This window comes from Periplaneta americana, chromosome 2 (genome assembly GCF_040183065.1).
Source record: "Periplaneta americana isolate PAMFEO1 chromosome 2, P.americana_PAMFEO1_priV1, whole genome shotgun sequence".
NCBI classification, from domain to species: Eukaryota; Metazoa; Arthropoda; class Insecta; order Blattodea; family Blattidae; genus Periplaneta; species Periplaneta americana.
The window spans coordinates 57,375,965-57,396,566 of NC_091118.1; the positions used below are offsets into that span (position 1 = coordinate 57,375,965).

The 20,602-nt window shown below is 32.8% G+C and overlaps 1 protein-coding gene across 2 annotated transcripts in view; it reads right to left on the reverse strand.

Moving 5' to 3' along the window:
* Positions 1-20,602, reverse strand: part of sli (slit guidance ligand) — a 799,923-nt gene that overhangs the window by 49,174 nt on the left and 730,147 nt on the right. For both annotated transcript variants that reach the window (XM_069817706.1, XM_069817697.1), the window contains exons 16-22: positions 17,361-17,432; positions 15,721-15,792; positions 13,364-13,527; positions 10,818-10,950; positions 8,832-8,903; positions 4,287-4,358; positions 1,814-1,885 (exon numbers count right to left, since the gene is read on the reverse strand). In XM_069817706.1, the coding sequence (XP_069673807.1) occupies positions 1,814-1,885; positions 4,287-4,358; positions 8,832-8,903; positions 10,818-10,950; positions 13,364-13,527; positions 15,721-15,792; positions 17,361-17,432 (657 nt within the window). The remainder of the gene's footprint in view (positions 1-1,813; positions 1,886-4,286; positions 4,359-8,831; positions 8,904-10,817; positions 10,951-13,363; positions 13,528-15,720; positions 15,793-17,360; positions 17,433-20,602) is intronic.

The window sequence follows — 20,602 nt, forward strand, 5'->3', positions numbered from 1 at the left end:
CTTCAATAATTTGTGTTATAATTTCAAAACTAAGTGATATGTATATTACTTGTAGTTTTCTAGTGGGTTTCTTGAGTCTGAATTTGTTGAATCTTACATGGACTGTAAACACAGTTGCAGTACATGACAGGTAAGGTATCTTGTGGAATACCTCTGCATCTAATGTACAATCAGAACAACTTCGTTTGGATGAAACTTTCATTTTTCATTATAACGTACCAGTACTGGTGTTTTCAAAATAAAATATAGGGCCTAAATAATAATTATTTTCTGACGTACCAGTACGTTATAGTGACATTTAATAGTATATCACTTCTAGCAGTGAAATCATTGAGATTATTGTTAACATACATAGGTCAAACAATTAAAAATATGCATCTTGATTACATAACTTTTAACACTGTATCACTTCGGAATATGCATGATAAGAACTTTCTTGTGTTAAATTTTAACGTAAGAAAGTTCTTATCATACATATTCCGAACTAAAAATATACCTATTTATAACTGTTAAGATACTTTTTGTTAATAAATAAAGGTCTGCAATGGGCATCATAAGCACACAAGACTACTGTGTTCATTGCCACTGTACAGAAAATTTATCTGATATAAAACTGGTCACTTTAAATTCTCTAGTACGTTTTTGGAATGAGGACAAATTACAGGGACCACATTTCAAATCATTACAGTTAGCCCTACACATCTTCTCAGTGATTTGAAAATTTATCTACTACACTGATAACAATACTAAATAACATCAATTTACATCTGAAAATAGAAAAAGAAACATTATTTCGAGAGTGAAATTTGTAACAAAGAAACGCAATAACGTACACAAGAATAGCTCGAATGACTTTGACTTGTTACTGTGAGAAATAAACGTTGCTACAGCAACAAAACTGAAACAATGAAATAAAAACAAACAGTACGGTATTCATGATGTTAAACCAGTGAATAGGGATTACAAAGAATGGACACTGAGCGAATTTTCCTGCGTTTTGTTTCTCTGTGCACCAGCATTTAGTTCCACTTTCAAGAGCTAGAGGTGTAATCGAGCACACACTAAGGTAATAATTGAGAATAGAATTGAGACACAGGATCCAAACGTCGCCTACCTTATTGCATAATCCAGTAACGCTTTGCTTCAAATAAATTCAAGTTAACAGCTTTTCCTTATTTTTCAGTGACAAACTAGTTGTAATAATAATTTTTTATATTTTATATATATATATATATATATATATATATATATATATATAAATTATATTATAAAATAATATAATACATTATAAAACTATATATCAAATTCGTTTAATATTTATATATAATATAATATAGGTATATGGTTTTACTTCTTATAGGAGTTTTGTTTTTCCATTTTCAGCACTATCAAATCATTACATATTTTAATTGTTGTTGGAGTCAACGTCTCAACTCTCATTATAAAGGAACTCTAGAGTCTAGACATTACAGTTAATGACGGATTTATTATTTCATCGGTACAATTTATTTTATTTTAGTACATAATGTACCTAGATGTATTAATTGTATGTGTTATATTTCCACTGTGTCGACTGCTAGCCGATGTGATGTCAGTGCCAACTCCAGGGAGAAAGCAGAATCTCATGCTCAAACGGTTTGAAGGTCATTGAAACCAGTCCTGCTACATCAGGACGCGAAGTGTCCATACTGCATAATTTTCTATATGCTGGTTAAACCCTTTCTTTGGTGAATGGAAAGTTTTTTTTTTTTCAATTTTATGGTACTCTTACTTTTAATAAAGCGTCAAATAAATGTCATATAAATACACTTACATGATACGCAGAGATTTGAGGCCAGCTAAAGCGTCCCTCTGAATGCACTGAAGCTTATTATAGCTTATGATCCTGCACAGAAAACAAGTGATAACAGTGAATCTACTTTTATCTTAAGAACTTAATAACAATAAAATTACATAGTAGACAAATATAGTGTGTATGGGCTATTCCATCTCAAATCGATCGAAATATAGAGAAAATTGACCTTGCAATTTTTAAATACAATGAAACTTTTTCTGTCCGTACACAACTATGATATAATGCTTTGTGCAAAGTTTGAGGCATCAGAACTTAATAGTGTTTAAATTAATAATATTTAAATTTATCGTATTTTCTTAAAATTAGCAATTTTAAACTGTTGTGGCTCCGAAACCCTTTCACCCAATGATCAAAATCATAGTTTATTTTGATGCTGAAAAGTTAAAGTTTATATTGACATGTAAACAGTTTTTCTTACTTTTTATGGAAATGGAGAAATTTAGATTTTTCTTCATTAAGACGCCTTTGGCCACGAAAAAATATTTTTAAAATATATGGTTAGATTCCGCATTGAAAGTACAAATAAACACATATTTTTTACAGGTGGTACGTTGATAAGGAAGTATTGAAAATATCAAATAAAGAAAATAAATAGTACGCGCGTGAACTAACCAGCTGATTGTGAGACGGGAGGTGGTCCAGACAAGCAAGGCCAGGAGACAAACACGTTATGTGTCGTCTAGCAGTCATGGCTGGGCTAGCTTTATCACAAGTTTTCATAAACACAGGAGTAAAATGACGCCCAACGCTCGCTTATCTTCAGCTCTCTGCCAGTGCGTGCGGTCTAGGTGCGGTACTGCGCCTTTCAAGTCTAGGCGTGTGAAAATAATCTCTTTAATACCCTCGAAACTTATTGCCGAGCCACTAAGCAAACAATGCCGAATCCCTCTTAATAATTCAAGGTTTTTTCTCAATATTTTTTTACATTTTTAAAAATGGCCAAAAAGCCTAAAAGCAGGTAAAATCAGATTATCTGTCTCTCTGTGTACAATAAAAAATAAGGATTACTTCTTAACATAACCTACCAAATGTCAGCTTCAAAATAAGCTCCAGTTCAATGTTCTGCAGTAAATGGTTCCAGAGTTCTGAGTGCTGAAAGAGGCTTGTTTTTATAAAATACGCTAAATTTGTCGCTCAATAATACGAAAACCGTTTGACTTTCGATAGTATATTTTTGAAAATGCACTCCCCTCAGGACCTTGTATAAGTAGGGAAAAAATTAGAGTCTAAAAAAATGCGAGGTTTTTTACTGATCGATTTCATATGAAATAGCACGAAATTATCCCTCAGTTTATGGAAGTAATTCCTGGGGTTATTTGGAACGAAAAATGTAAATAAATTAATTGGATCACATTCATAACTACGAAGTTACAACATATTTTCGAAATGCGTGAATGGAGTGCAGACTACTGTTGTCTTGAGATTCAGGGAGACATTTTCGAAAATGTGATTTAAATCCACTCTAAATTAAAGAGACTGATACATAAACAATCAATTGTTTGTATTTTGATTATTTTTTTTTTTTTGCATTTTTGTTAGTCAAATAAGTTTTTTTATTATAACTCCGTAATTATGAATATGATTCGTGAATCATCTTGTATAATCAATGCACTTTTTATAACGTATACCGTGCTTCAACATGGCTTTAGATAACCATAAATGAACCAAAAATATAATGATGTTAACTAACAATTATACAGGCACATAAATAAAATAAATTATTAATATAAAATAATTTAATAATAAAGGAGTAGAATATAATATACGTACCCTAACTAAAGAATTATAAACATAAAACATACCAATTAATAAAGTGCAAAATAATAAATAAATGCCAGCTTGAAGATTTTCAGGTTGATATCTTCAACCAAAAATTAAAAATAAATTAGGGATCACTCTACTTAAAAAAAAAAATAAAAAAATCTCAATCTACTAAAAGTACTTACAGCAAAGTATAACTATTAATGTAGGCCTAATAACAACAAATAAACTAACATTGTCATAATAATTATACAGTAATTCATAATCTTAGCATACCGTAATCAGACCAAATACATAATTTAAATTTCCCTAACAAAATAAATAAGGAAAAGAAAACATGAATAAATATAAAACATAATAAAAAATAATGACTGAACCATTCATCAAGAATTACTTAACAAAGATAGAGACATAAAAAAATTAGTACCGGTAATATTAAACATTTTAGAAAACTGTAATATAACATACGATTGAAAATGATCATTTCCTTATCTACGAATTGTGGGAACCAAAATAGATAAACACAATGGACCTTCACAAACAGAAAATATCAAAGAAACTATTCTAAAAATAATAAAATTGTGTCGTATTTAGGTCGCAGCAATTAGTGGATGAAACCATACAATAATAAAAAACAAATCTTATTGAACGATTTAGGCTATGTACTTACAGAGTAGACAGTTTTGTGAGATTTGCAAACGTGAAATTGGATAATATTGATATCTGGTTGTTACTCAGGTCCCTGAAACAGCAGAATAAAAAATGTACTAAAATTCATTTATTCATTTCCAGGAAGTTCACTTTAGGCATAAATCATGCCATTAATACTGGTTATGGATGATGATGATGATAATGATGATGATGATGATGATGATGATGATGATAATAATAATAATAATAATAATAATAATAATAATAATAATAATAATAATAATGGTGGCCATATGATTATTATGCTGGCCACTGTCTCTGACTGTGTTTGAACCCACTAACCTCGTCTTCAACAGCTACCATGGTAACCATTAGATCACTGTGGATGACTACATTTAAAAAAATTTTCACTGCACTGTTCCTTCTAAATTCTTATATATTAGGTCTAAATCCTACATGTTCTGTCTTTATACTACATTGTGTGATGGTTATGCAAGACATATCTTGTCATTACCTTTCCTAGATTCTTATACTGTACCGTATACAAATCTTTTAAACTCTTGTCCTTACATTACGTTCGAAATCTGTTGTGCGAGATTTATGCGAGACATTTATGTACAAACTTTCTAGTTCAGCACAAAACTCATCAAATTACTTCTTCATAAGCATTTAAAAATCTTCTTATTTGGTATTTTGTCCAATGCGGACCTAGTTTGTCTAAATATTGTATTAATTTTTTAGCAGGTCCATATGGAACAAGGACACATTGATGATTAAATAATAATTCGAAGGGCCAGTTCCAAATTTAAAGTTTTGATAAACCTGCATTTTAAAACTTCATGTTGCTGTGAAAAATTCATTGAAATTATTCCAAATTCTGTTAATGATGTTTTATATATAGGCCTACTATAAGTATAAAATTAGAGTGTGTTAATTGGATTTTTCAAAGCAACATGGAGCTTTAAAACACAGTTTTTCTCAAAACTTTAAATTTTGAGTTGTTTTCCTTTTGAACTGATCCGTCGATATGCACCTAAATAAGAATATGAACTTTGTTTTCTAGATCAGTGAATCTCAACTGGGGGGCCACGGTCCTCTGGGGGTCCGAAGAGCAGTTATTGGGGGGCCGCGAACTGAAACTTACATCTTACTTCTTAATACGTGTGTCCAGCTATAAGTTGATTACACGATGTCCTCTGTAAATCAAATATGCTATTTTGCAGAGCTGTAAATTGGTGAAAATTTCATGTAACGAGTGGTTTTTCATTCTTTCCTGCAGTTTATGGTTGAAGTAGAATGTGTGTTAAACATTTTTTACATTGTGGTGACTGATAATTTAAAGCAGTGGTTCCCAATCGGTGTGTCGTGCAGCCCCATGGAGTGTGTCGCGAAATTTTGGAATTGAAAAATAAATTTTATGCCATCCAGAGAGTCTCTTTACAACGCATTTTTTATTTACAACGAAATCTTTGATATGGTACATTTTATTTTGAAACAGACTTTACCAATGAAAGGTGAACACTGCAACAATGCTTAATTTAATTTTTCTGCTTGGCGATAATTCGAATAAAAGTGAACACCTGCAACAATGGTTAGTAATTCGTTTACTCTTCCCACTTATCGTTAATAGTAAACAGAGTTTAGAATCGACAGAACATATTGGTCAGTTTCAGCAGGCCTATATAAGTGTGAGCGAGTGATAATGCGACTATTTTATCAAAAGTGCTTTATTTAGATTTTTTTCAGGGACAAATTATTTTATTCGAAAAAGACTATATGAATCAAGTTCTGGGTTAGATGTCAGCAGTGCTAATTCAAATCATGTGAGCGAAAATTCCCTTCAGAGTTCACAAAAATGCACTGCATTTTGTAAATATAGTGATGAATACCGGTACTTGCAATATGGTTTTACGTGGCATAGAGATGAATATGAACAAAATCCCGAGTGTCTTATATGCGGAAATGTTTTGTCAAATCAGTCGACGGTACAGAATAAACTAAAAATACATCTCCCCATCCGTTTTAAAATATTCTACACAGAGTTCCACTACCTATTCTCCAGAAGAAAAGCACTGATTATTATTATTATTATTATTATTATTATTATTATTGTTACTATTATTATTATTATTATTATTCTTGTTACTATTATTATTATTATTATTGTTATTATTATTATTATTATTATTAATAAAAACAAGTAAGTGTGTCGCGATATCGTGGGTGTTCAGTAAAGTGTGTTGTCAGCTAAAAAAGGTTGGGAACCACTGATTTAAAGTGATGTAGATAAGCTTCCATAACAAGATGTCCAATTCTAGCCTGTGCAGCAAAAGGTTTTACATACCTGTCTGGGAATATTACAGTAGATTTTAATATTGTTGGGTTGTTTCAAAATGTTCCATATTGCTCTTCCTGTTTGTCCACTTAACCAATCTTCTGTCAATTGCTTATTTATCATATTATGAATATTACTTATTATTATGTCAAGGGACTCTGTAGGTTGTGGTATTGGTAAAAGGTTTGTTGCAGTTTTTGCCATTTCTCTGCTATCTCGTTACCTTCCACTCCACAGTGGCCTGGTATCCATTGAAAGGTGATATATTTACCATTTTTAGAAAGCAGATTTATTCACTGCACAATAAGTATAACTCTGAAAGCATAAGCAGTTGGTGTACATCTGATTATGGTTTAAAGGGCTGTTTTTGAGTCTGTAAATATGCAGATCTGTACCACGAACTGAAAGACAATATAAGAAGGGAAATTGCAGCAATTTCAGAAGAAGACCTAATGAATGTTAATGCAAATTTTCATGAAAGATATGAGAGATGTGTGGCGGCACAAGGATATAATTTCCAACATCTTCTATGATAAAGGTAGGTGGTTGTTGTAATTGTAGTTTGCATGAACAATCTATGCACTTCACTTAAGAGACTGTGAAAATCCAACTCTCATACAATTCGTGGTTATGAAGAACTATGTTCATTTCCTGTAGTTGGTATATTTTTTTCCTCCCCTGAAAATTAAACTAATAACTGAATTTTGCAGGTACATATGTTATACTGTTATACCTTGGAGAATTATACGAAAATTGACAGGAAATTATTGTAGCACATTCATATTTGCAGCCATTTCTCTGGTTATCCTCTTCAGTCCCGAATTTACATTTTTTTTTAAATTGAAAAAAAAAAAATAATCGGTAACATAATTATTCTGGGATTCCAAAAATCCTAAATCAAGTCTTCAAAGAAAATAAAATTTTGGGGCAATTTTGACTCTTGGTGCCCCCAAATTTTAAATTCTAATTTATAATTCTGGTATAGAAATGTTGCAAAAGTGATACTCTTCATTTCTATCAAATTCAATTTTTCAAAATTTTCAAAAATATCCAAGACATTGCAAAACAATTAAAAGAAAATTATGTTTAGTATACTCTACAACAGGACTGAAGAGGTTAAGACGATCACTTCACTACACGTTCCGTCTTTGTCCACCAAACTGCGTCAAAATTTCATCTTAGGATAGTTCCTAAAATCTGAGTCTAAAGATATGGTCACACGTCGCTACTTTTGCAGCGATGCAGTACAAAAAACTGCGCAACTCTTATACTGCGACGTGTGAACAACGGTGCAACCTGAAAAGTAGCGGCTGCCGAACCTGCTGCTCGCTACTTTTCCATGCTGCGCGCAGCTTAAAAGTAGCGACGTGTGAACAGGGTTCTCAGGGTTGCAGCCGCAGCATTTTTGATATCGGTTTTGTTGAAACTTTTGCTGTGGTTGCGACCAGTGTTGCCACCCAAATGTGCCAATGATACTTTTATTGTTTGGATGTATTTTAATGTTAGATGTGGTGAAAATAAATTATTTGTTACAGTTATTAAATGCACAACACAGTCTGAGCATATTTGCTGACGATATAATTCACTTTTTTAATTTTCTGTAGCGTAGTTTCAAACAGGAGGGTTGCCAACATCGATTACGTGAATATGCTGTTGGTTATCATTTAGGCCTAAGTATATAGGCGTTTTCAAAAGCTTTATAGTAAAAATAATGCCAATTTCTGAATACTAGTTAGGACAGAAAAGCATATAATATATAAGTAAGTTTTCGCATGAGTTTATTAATAATGCGAACATAACCACAAAATGTATATTGAGAAGTCAACACAGAGATGGAAACCTGCAGCATGACTGCAGCTGCAAAAGTAGCGCCTTGTGTGTGAACAGACTCACAACCTCCAGTTGCAACTTTTGCAGCGCTCGGGTTGCGCAGCACAAAAAGTAGCGTGCAGTGCGCTACTTTTGGCTTACGTGTGAACACAATACGCAACTTTTGCAGCTGCAGTACAAAAGTTGCGCAGCAAAAGTAGCGACGTGAGACCGTACTTTAAGTCTCTGGCATGAAAAGCTGATGTCTTTACTATGTGATCAACAATGTGTCTCAGATGATTGTGTTTATTACAAATACGTCAGTTTCTATATAGGCTACTGTTAATTACACAACAGAATTCGGGATTTCACAAATGAAATAGAAGAAATGTATTCAAATGTGTTTGCAACTATACTCACAGCCTGGTAAGAGATTTGAGATGACTGAGTCTGTCAGCATTGATTGTCTGTATCTCGTTCACATCCAGGTACCTGCAATGCATCATCAGAAAAAAACACATTCAATTATGCAGGTTCTGCTTTTACTTCTTACTAAGATATTATTTCACAGTTCAAGAAAAATATCAGGAACATATTCACAAAAGATTATCAAATAGCAAAATTTCTTTTTCTACATAATATTAAGGTTATGTTACCATTTTCACGATGAAATCCCACACCTAGAATTTCTTTTAGAGCCTTTATAGAAAATTTAACAGTAGCTGTAGCTTCTTTCAAAGTTTCCCCTCTCTCTTTCTAATGCAACCAGGTTGCCGTTTGACATTTCTGGTCTTCTCTTCTGACAGTGGCTCATGTGTAACCTACTTCTGAGGTTGGGGTACCAGTACCCTGAAGGCAGAGTTACACCAATGATATGATACGATGATCACATATGGTTATGTGGGACCAGAAGTGGTCTTAAACCTAAATTTATCCTAACTTTCAGGCCACTGACGAACACAGGAACAATTTCCTTTAAGGAAAAATTCCCGTATTCTAATAGGGTAACGAAGCAGGACTTCATGATATATGTATATATATTTATATTGTACTCTTTGAAGCCATCACTGTTTATGAAGTGCAAAAAAAGAGTAAATTGTTCAACTGAAGATATATCATTAGTCTCATCTGAAATAAGTGAGAAATATCTTGCACCGTTCACATCTCGAACTATTTAATTACAGAATCACATGAATTTCGATGGTTTGTATAGGATACGAAAACAGGGTTGTCACATGCCCCAAACGTACGAGAATTTCATGCAAACGACAATTTTTAAATTATAAAAACTGATTACATACACAACATTTACTATTTTTAAATACAATAATAATAATAATAATAATAATAATAATAATAATAATAATAATAATAACAACAACAATAATAATAACTATAATAATAATTTATTCCCAACAATAGTGTCAAATGATAATATGTTGGTTAGTGAAGAGATTCTATGGTTTGGTTTTTGGATATTGCAACTTAGCCTAATTAACATTTCCACCATGACTCGAAAAATAGTTCCTGAACACACTATTTCCCGCATTTACACCAGCTCTTGGAATAGCCATAAAATGTCCTTAATTTTCTGCTGGGGGTTTAGTCATATCAAATTCACCAATGTCTCTATCGCCACGTAACAGCACATTCTGTCATCCACAAAGTATGATTATTTCAATTATTGGCTTGAATTTTTCAAAGCCTGAGTTCTCTTTCCATCATCAATAGATACTTTTTTTCTAGACATTATACAAAGTTATTTGCTTTAAATGTGGCAGTGATATGATACTGCGGCTATAAGGGGAAAGAAGGCTTGATTTTGTACTTTATAAATATAATGCGACTTTCTGTGTAACCCAATCTTTTAAAGTGTTACGTACTCTAAAAATGAGATTTAAGCACTATACTTTAGAATAAGTAGCAGGCGAGCAGACCTATTAAAATTTTCAGTAGGTTCATATTTTGTAAGTTAGTGTCTTTTATTCCATAGTATGCTTGTAAATGTAAGACCCAAGACCCTTTCTTGTGTCAAATGAAATTAATATTTAAGTTAATTTTAGCTTTACATTATACGTTTTGAAGGTAACTAATATTACAAGTATAGTGTATTATTCACACCCCCACCAAAACCAGATCCTGGGTGTGCTCCTGTGTCAAACTACCAAGAATGATGAAAGCAGAAAAGAACGAAGAAATATTGAAAAAAAGAAAGAGTGAAAGGGAACACGAAGGAAGAGGGAAAATGGCAAAAATAAAAAACAAAGCAAAACAGAAAGAAACAGAAAATCAAACATAGAAAAACATGAACGACTTAATTGAGATAAAAAGGAGGAAAAAATTAAAATACCACAGAAAATATAAAAATTAAGATAGACTATTATCCTAAGAGCAATTTCTACTCACAGCTCTGATGTTTCTGGAGGAATTCCTCGTGGGATCTCGCGCAGACGCACTCTGCTGCACCGCACAACGGTGCCTGTACATACACACTTCGGAGGACAGTAGTTGTCGCCCAAGCAGCCTTGATCATTTTCACCTAGCAAAATATTCCACATCACATATCAAACTCTATGAACTTATAAATATATTGCAAAAGGAGTATTGTACATTTTAACACAAAAAACGTCAACTGAGTATGATTATTAACATTCATATGTGTAGACTACAAGTTATTAAAATTTATTGAAAATGCTATGGAAGGAGAAACTAACGTACAGGTAATTATGATGATTTTGGAAGTGAAAATCATGGAATTTGTAAGGAATTTTTTTGTGGAAATGGAATATGTCAGGGTTTTATAGCAATAGGTCCTTTATCTTTTAAAAACAGAATTATTCCAAAATGTACTAAACTACGTTTGAAATGAGAGCTGCATCATAATGGAGGTGAATATGTGTGGTTTCTAGTAAAAAAAAAAAAAGAAATACAGGATTATATGATGCAATGTTATGTGATATACACATAATTTGTAATAATAGAATAAGCGCTAAAAATAGTAAAACATAACAAATAATGAAATAAACACACAATTTTAGTAATGTGACTTGTTTGAATACAGTAGCTTGTAGCAGTGTCTGAAATTGAGAAAGGCAAGCAAGATATTGCAAAAATCATCTTATTTCGTATGAAAAAACTAATTGTAAGATCTGTGATAAAATCCTTAAGCAGTTAAAACATGAAGGGGTGGGATTTGAAGACAGCGAATATTTTCATAATAAGGCCAAACAAGCATGACAGGCCCATTCTGCAGAGCGAACATCGCCAAATATCGAACTTCGCCATACTCGACAAACTTGAAACGAACATACAGTCTGTAATGCAAGACACTAGTAGCTTGTCACACAACAGTATAGACGTCATTAAACAAAAATTCATCAGCCTTCGCCCAATGCTTAAAAATCCCCGCACTCCATAGCTGTCATCTGAATCTCCTTGTAGACCACTGGGATAAAGGGTCTTGACATCTTCTAAGTTAACCTAACCAAATCAAACCTAACCTAATGTAAGCTAAGGTAAACTCTGCAGTGCCTGGGAAAAGTGACATAAGTCAGTTTCCACAAACCATTTTTGATAATTTATTGACAACTTACACTAGTTTATGTCGATTTGATTTTTTTCTGTATGAATTATTGTAATGGGAGAAATACTTATTTCTCTTTTTCCAAGCGAGCAGATGTCAGGGGCGTATTTTGCGGGCTACTGGGGCTACCGGCGGTAGCCCAAGGAAATTACAAAAGAAAAAGTTTATAATATAACATAATGTAATAATTTTGTATTATTAGTTTTACCATAGTAATTAAAATTAAAGTAATTGTTAGATATATTTTGTGTAATAATAGGGTCAGCGGTAGCCCAAACCCTTTAACCAGTATACGCCACTGGCAGATGTTCCGTAAGTTGTCAATAAATTATCAAAAAAGGTTTGTGGAAACTGACTTACGTCACTTTTCTCAGGCACTGCAGAACTCATCATAAGCTACGCTAACCTATCCAAACCAAACCTAATCTAACTAAAACTAACCTAAATTTTTTGTTTATTTCATTATTATTTCGTCTGTTTTTCTATTTTAAGTGCTTATTCTATTAATACAAATTATGCGAATTTCACATAACATCGTACCGGTAAAAATCCATGGCGCTACAGCCCTTGAAGGGCCAAGACCAACCAGCCGGCTGCTGGTCTCACGTCCACATGACGAAGCAGAGGTGGACGATCATCCAACCAGAATGGAGGTATCGTGTGGTTAGCACGATGATCCCCCCAGCCGTTATAGCTGGTTTGCACATTGTACCGGTACCATGTTTTATATTTCTATATTTAGTTTTTTTAATTAGAAACCAGCACATGTTCACCTTAATTATGATGCAGCTTTCAACATATGTATTGAGTGGCTGATAAATCAATGGGCAGTTTTAGCACAGTCTAGTATATACAGTCACGAAGCTTGAGTTGTGAGGGTATTAGGAACAATAGACTGTGCAGGTACTATTTCGCATTGTCTGTAATGAGGCAATAGTAGTGATCCTAGTGGCTAGCAACTATCTTGATCCTAGTGGCTAGCAACTATCTATGGATGCATATTTACTACGTATTGAGCTTCGTGACTATATACTAGACTGTGGTTTTAGATTATTGCTGCTGCTTTAAAATTTAACCTCTTTGGATGTAAAAAATGACGAACAATAGCTTTGTTCGTGGACGTTTTGTTTTTATTGTTGAAATATTCTAAGGCTTAAAGTGCAAAGCTAAAAGAATGATTCCATTTCATAGTAGCCTATTGAAGAAAGAGCTACAATAGCTGCTCTTTACGAGGTTTTTGACTCTGTGACATCATATTCAGAGGTCTGTAGAAGATGGCAAGGGATCCATGCTACACTGGATAATCAAATCAGGAACTGCCAGCAAAAGTTAATAACAACTGGTAGTGTTTGCTGTAAATGTTACTTACTGGTGCATTTAAATTCATGATGTGGTAACTCATGGATAGGCATATCTTTAACTCTTGGGGGTGAATGACATCGAGGACTGCCACCACTCAGGTCGTGTTTTCGCAGCCATTCCGAAAACCATGCTAAATGACAATTACAGCTGAATGGATTCGACAGCAAATTTCTGTAAACAGTGTACACGACAAAATTAATGTATGACAGCGAAAGTTTATACATTTTGTTAAAATATTTTGAATGGTGCAACATTTTATGGTAATTCAATTCAATTTATTTGGCCATTAGACATACAGTTCTAGGCTTCGTCAGAATACATTGAAAAACATATAAATACATTTTAAAAAACACTAATAACAGAAATAGTAAAATTTAAGTAATACAATGAAAACATGAAATAATCTGAAATTTTAAATTGAAGAAAACTAACTAAATTGCAATTAAACTTATTTATTAAAATACAATTTCGTACAAATTTGTGTTGAAAAACTCAGCAACAGAACAAAAAGGATTATTTAATAACCAATTGTAAAATCTAGTTTTGAAACTATTGATTGGTAATTTATAATATTGGCTTGGGAGCTTATTATATAAATTCATCCCTATAATTAAAAAGTTTGTGTTGCTCTTGCGTAATCTACAATATGGAATATTAATTTGTTCACTATTTCTAATTTCATGATCATGTATATTGGCCACTAAGGAGTAATTGTCGATATTTTGTCGAGTGTTAAGTATTAATATACAAATTTATGATTGTTAAAATCCGTGATTGTGTGAAAAGTGGCCGACAACGTTCCAGATAGTTTGATTTACATAGAATTCTAATGGCCTTCCTTTGTAAAATCAAGACGCTTCCAATTTTGGTTCCATTTCCCCAGAAAATTACGGCATATCGAAATTCGACTGAAAGAAAGAAAAGTAGGCAAATCTTAAATAATTTTGAGAAACGCAAGTAGTTAATTTCTTTAGCAAATATAAAACTCTTGATAGCTTTGTGCATATGTATTTGATGTGCTTATCCCAGCACAGGGACGCCATTTCATAGCACTTTGTAAAATCACTCTGATAACCCATTATAAAAAATGAAAAGGAAGAGCTTGTAAACTTCTTTGTAAAATTAGCACACTATTTTACACGGACAACTTGAAAACCTCCAAATCAGTGATTGAAAATTCCCTAGAGAAAAACATATAAAATTAATTAAAAAATAAAAGGGTAGAGCTCCAGTGAACAGCTTTGTAAAATTTGCACACTATTTTACGTGAATAAATTGAAAACCTCCAAAACAGTGATTAAAATGCTCTAGAGGACAATGTATAAAATGAACTAAAAGCCACGCACACTCCTGCACAATTTATATAGTACCAAAACTTGTAGTGAAAGAGTTGAAGTAGACATTATTGTGGCTCAATGGAGCTGTTACTGGTATCTTTAATTTTCTAGGCTATCTGAATGGTTTTACAGAGTGTTAGGAACTGACATCCCTGTGCTTATTATTTAGTAATTTTTTCATCATAACCTCAACTCCTGATCACATATATAACAGATTGCTCAGCCTTATAGGCTTTGATGGCAACAACTTTTGTCAATTTCACTATGCTGCCATCTAGTTTCTGCATAAGAAGTCACATTATAACTTTAATTTGAATTACATAGAGCAACTGTACTTCCATCCACTGGTCGTTCACAATCGATGGTGGCGACCCTGGTGGTTGTTCTCTTCCACATGTTACCGTTTTTAACATGCAGATGGCCAATCTGTTATATATGTAATCAGAGCCTCAACCTAAAAGTTCTGAGGAACTTCTTACAAAATTGGTAAATGATAAGCACATTTCGTGGCATTTGTACTTCATATGTTTTAACACAAATTTGATCCACGGTGCAATACTATATTTTTACTCCAATTGTATTTTTGTTCCATGGAAAATACTCATTTGAAAGCAAAAAGTGTTTTCGCAAAATATTAATACAAATGGTGGTATTGTGCTCATGTTTGGTATAACTACGTAGGTTGTATTTCAATTTTACGCACATAATAATAATAATAATAATAATAATAATAATAATAATAATAATAATAATAATGGTAATGATGATAATAATAATGATAATAGTAATAATGATAATAGTAATAATGATAATAATAATAATAATAATAATAATAATACCCAAAGGTGTTTCATTCAATCTCACATTGCCATAAGGATGTGGGTACTTAAAATTAACATAATATTACTGTTTGAAAGTTGCATCTCAAAGATGACTGTGGTTACGTATTCGTTATTAAAATGTCATCAATAAATAATTAACATTACCAATATTTATCTACATTTCCATGCAAAGATTATTTACTTACAGTGTGTGTAATGACGTGAGAAAGTCGAAAGATCCTGGCATCACACACGTTATTTGGTTGTCGTACAGAACTCTGAAATATCGAGAAGCAATAACATTTTTCATCCAGAGCAAGATTGAGAAAAAAAAACATTTATCCATAACTCGTATCTAAACTTGTCTTTCTTTCACCGTCCTTCGCAACCTATACAATGGCTTTATTCACAGCAGTGAATTAAAATTGTTAAAATCACTCTCTCCTGACAACCAACACATTAGCAACCATAAAATCCATACATTTATTCATTTATAATTTCTTTACATACAACACATTACAAAGAGAAGGCGTAGAATTTAAAATTAAATTTAGATACCAGTAATGGATGAAATAATGCATAGCACACTAGAGTAAACAGATTTTATGCTCTCGTGGAAATGATCATCCTCGGCTTCGCCTCAGGCACTGAACTTTCCTCTCGCACATAAAATATAATTTTACTCTCTTCTTACTATAAATTAATTACTATTTCTAACAATTAAACATTAATTTTTTTTTACTAATAACAGAAATGAGCGGGATTATTGTATCAAGTTTTCTATCAAGTTGCGCTGATAGTTTAAGAAGAAGAAAAAAGAAGGAAGACAAGGGAGGAATCAACAATTTTTCAAATAAGAGTCTTACTACAATTTGTAAATGTCTGCCGAACTATGCAGTCCTTTGGCCAAAGGGGGCATAAATATTCACTGAATTCCCAATTAAAAATATAAATGGAACTCTAAGCGTATTTCTACATTTCATTTGATAATATTTGAGACCGTGTTAATTTTGTAAGATCATGTTAACTTACACATGAATGAATTTTCACACAAACATAAGACATTTACAACTAGTGACTGGTAGTCATTTAAGAAAAAAGGGGGAATTTCAGATGGTGGCGGATGATGAGGACGGAACTTTGTATACTGTAACTTATAAATGTCGTCCTAACTATTCAGCAATCTGGCCGAAGGAAGTAGAAATATAGAAATTAAATTTCTAACAAAAAAGTAGAAATAAATCTGTACAATAACAATTAATTTCTTTCGCCTGATATGAACTACAGGATTTCATTTCTCAGTTTATTACGTTCAATACAGAAAATTACGAAAAAAAAATTGCCAAATATGTCTCGCAGTGGATTGCCATCAGGTATTTTTGATTCAAACAAAAGACTATTAATATTTCATTAAATATTATTAGGTCTATATTGCATGCACATCATTCAGGATAAACATAGTAATAAATACTGAATATGAATAAAATCCGACCAATTTTTATAGAGAAGTCATTGTATATAGACAGACAGAAAGCCAGTACATAACCAAAACCTGGAAACAGTATTTCAATGAATACCTAAATAATTTTTGCAGATTACATTATGTTCTTTTTGTACTTCATTTGGGGAAGTGAAAAAAAAAAAAAAAGTTAACTGCATGAAAGAAATCAAAAGATGGAAAAATGAGAAAAAAGGAAAGAGATGTAGAAGAATTGGAAATGGGAGAGATGGAATAAAATAAAGAGACGAAAGCAAATAACAAGGATGAAGAAGAGAAGAGAAAAAAATAAGTTATTCACCATTAACTACAACAATATGCATACACATACTCCAATACCATACTTACAAATTTTTCAAGTTTGTTAGGCCAACAAACATTTTGTTATGAACTTCTCGCATCTTGTTTTCAGAAAGTAACCTAAAATGAAGAAAATACCATGCGAATTTTAAAATTAAAAAATGTTATTACACACACATGGCAATATCACTATTATTATTTTTTAAAATCAGTTATAATTTTATGTATTAAGATAAAACTACATTTTCATTAGTCAGTAAGTTATTAGAAAGATCATAGTACCTTTTAGGCCACAGAACAGAACATAACACTTCGATGATAACAATGTGAAAATAATAATAATAATAATAATAATAATAATAATAATATATATTATATATATATATATATATATATATATATTATTTTAATGTACCGAAGTACATATGATATTCCATGCAGATATTCTGCGTCATCATACAATGAAAGAGTAATGGAACGGAGAAAAATTCTCTCCGGCGCCGGGATTTGAACCCGGGTTTTCAGCTCTACATGCTGATGCTTTATCCATTAAGCCACACCAGATACCACCCCAGCGTCGGACAGAATTGTCTCTGATTAAGTTCCAACTCTTGGGTTCCCTCTAGTGGCCACCCTCTGCACTACATCATAGATGTCTATGAACATAGGACCGAAGTCCACACATGTGCTGAGGTGCACTCGTTATGAGTGACTAGTTGGCTGGGATCCGACGGAATAAGCGTGATTTAAGACGGCGCTTATTCCGTCGGATCCCGGCCAACTAGTCACTAATAACGAGTGCACCTCAGCACATGTGTGGACTTCGGTCCTATGTTCATAGACATCTATGACATAGTGCAGAGGGTGGCCACTAGAGGGAACCCAAGAGTTGGAACTTAATCAGAGACAATTCTGTCCGACGCTGGGGTGGTATCCGGTGTGGCTTAGTGGATAAAGCATCAGCACGTAGAGCTGAAAACCCGGGTTCAAATCCTGGCGCCGGAGAGAATGTTTCTCCGTTCCATTACTCTTTCATCGAATAACAATAATGTTAAACAAGTTAATCACGCAAGAAATCATATTATGACAGCTCAGGATCCATACTGATGCTTTCATGTGACCAAATAATAGTCATACTGTTCAAAATCGGATCAATAATCATATGAACTTTTTTACTGAAACAATATCTTATCTTTGTGAATCACCCTGTATATGATATAGTATTATACGTTATGGTATGATGTAATGCATTAGTATATGATATGATACAATATTGTTTGATATAGAGGATGCAACGAAAAAGTCGGCAAAACTTCAGACATCTATTTCTCATAGATAAAGAAGAAAAAATAATTATATCAACATGGATCCAGAAATGCTTGGTTTCTGAGTAGGGCTTGAAAGTATGATCATAGTGCACTCCAGTACGTTTGTTTACTGAAATTATTTTGATGCATTCTGTTTACATTTCCTTAGAATCCTTAGATGTTCAAAATGTCCACCTCCTGCCCGAATACAGGCCGCAGCTCGTCTCATCGAGATCCGAACACGCTTGGCCTCCACGATCACCATATCTCAACCCACTGCGCTCCTTTCTATGGGTGTACTTAAAAGTATTTAGTGTATTCGACTTCTGTGGATAATGAAGGAACTCTCCATCAGCAAGGCTGTCAGACAATAAAAACTATGCTAGAAATTTGGAAGAATGTTCGGATCTTGATGAGATGACGAGCTGCGGCCTATATTCGGACAGAAGGTGGATATTCTTAATAGCTCTTCTAAGATAGTGGTTCCCAAAGTGTGGACCGCGACCCCCTGAGAGGTCATATAAAGAGCTGAAAGGGTCGCGAAAAGATTTACAAAATGAAATAAAAATGCCTTATTAACATATATTTCTTTTGTTTTTACAAAGATAAACATAAGGAACGTTGAACGTAAAAAATGTTTCAAGTTTCAGTAGTTATAAAGTAAAAATCAATGTTATAAATGTACCTGTTTTTCAAGTAACTTCTCAAATCTGGACTAATATATAGTTTATTATAAACTACCTCCTGAATTTACTGGTTGCCAGAAAAGACGAGGTGAACAAAAATACAATAATAATGGAAATAAAAATCTTAGAATTTAAAGTGTACATACAATAAATATTGAAGAAAAAAATAATAAATTAAACTGAAATCAGGGATCAAAATAAAATTTAAGTGCTACCTCTAACATTTATTATATATTTATAAATCAGTTTTTATATGCAAGGACCCCCTAATTACAGTGATAGCAATGTTTTAATTTTTTTAATGGGTAGTCCGAGATTTTTCTAAATTTTCACAAAATAGTGTCGCGTGCTTCCACCATCAATCCAAACACCTGTATCTCGCTCAACTTGTATTTTGCTTTGTAGTTCTCCAACATAGGCTCATAAATGCTCTCTTCTCGTTGTTCACTTCCTCAGACTGACCTTTGTGATGTTCAAATCTAATGGTAAGGTCGAGGATGTATCCTTTAGAACTATTTTCTTTAAAAGCAATTATGTTGATTGTACAATAACTACCATTAACGGCAAGGCCATGGATGCCTTCATAAACGTAAAAAATCAATTTTCTTAAGTTCTTCAGCTATGAAGGAGTGAACACGATAGTGGCATGTGTTCCTGAAAAGTTCGCCGAGCGGACAGGACCTTAAGAAATGGACAAGTGTTTCTTTCTCCCTGTGGCAATGAATACAAGAAATGAAATGAAAAAATGATACACAAACAGTAATATCATTTTCAAGTTAAAGGAGATTTCTCACTTTCGTTTTGACGTCAATCATAGATGAGAAACTTATTTTGCATAAACACGAGGTTTCAAATTATATAAAAATTTAAGAGCTTCTTTTGCAAGCTTGAGGTATTTTTTTTAATACAGAACTGATTTATGCTCTGCGAAAAATGGTTTAGTTTCAATATTCCATTTGTAGGTACTTATTTCAATGAATTTTTACTTCGTACATATTTTTAATTTCAGCCAATTGAACGCAACTGTCTGAGAACGGATTCAGTATCCGTCATAATTGTTTCGAGTTTCTTCTGGAGAAAAAAAAAACATTGTTTAAAATCGTAGTTCGAGTCATATTCAATGGTTTTGAATAGAATTATAGTTGTTTGAAATTTTACAGGGATTTGTATTTTTAGTTTGAGGTTAAGAACCGTATGATAGCAGAGAGTCGCAAACAGAAGTCGCGCCTTCAGAAAGTTGGAAGCACTAATCTAAGAAAATGTAAACAGAATGCATCGTAATAATTCCAGCAAACAA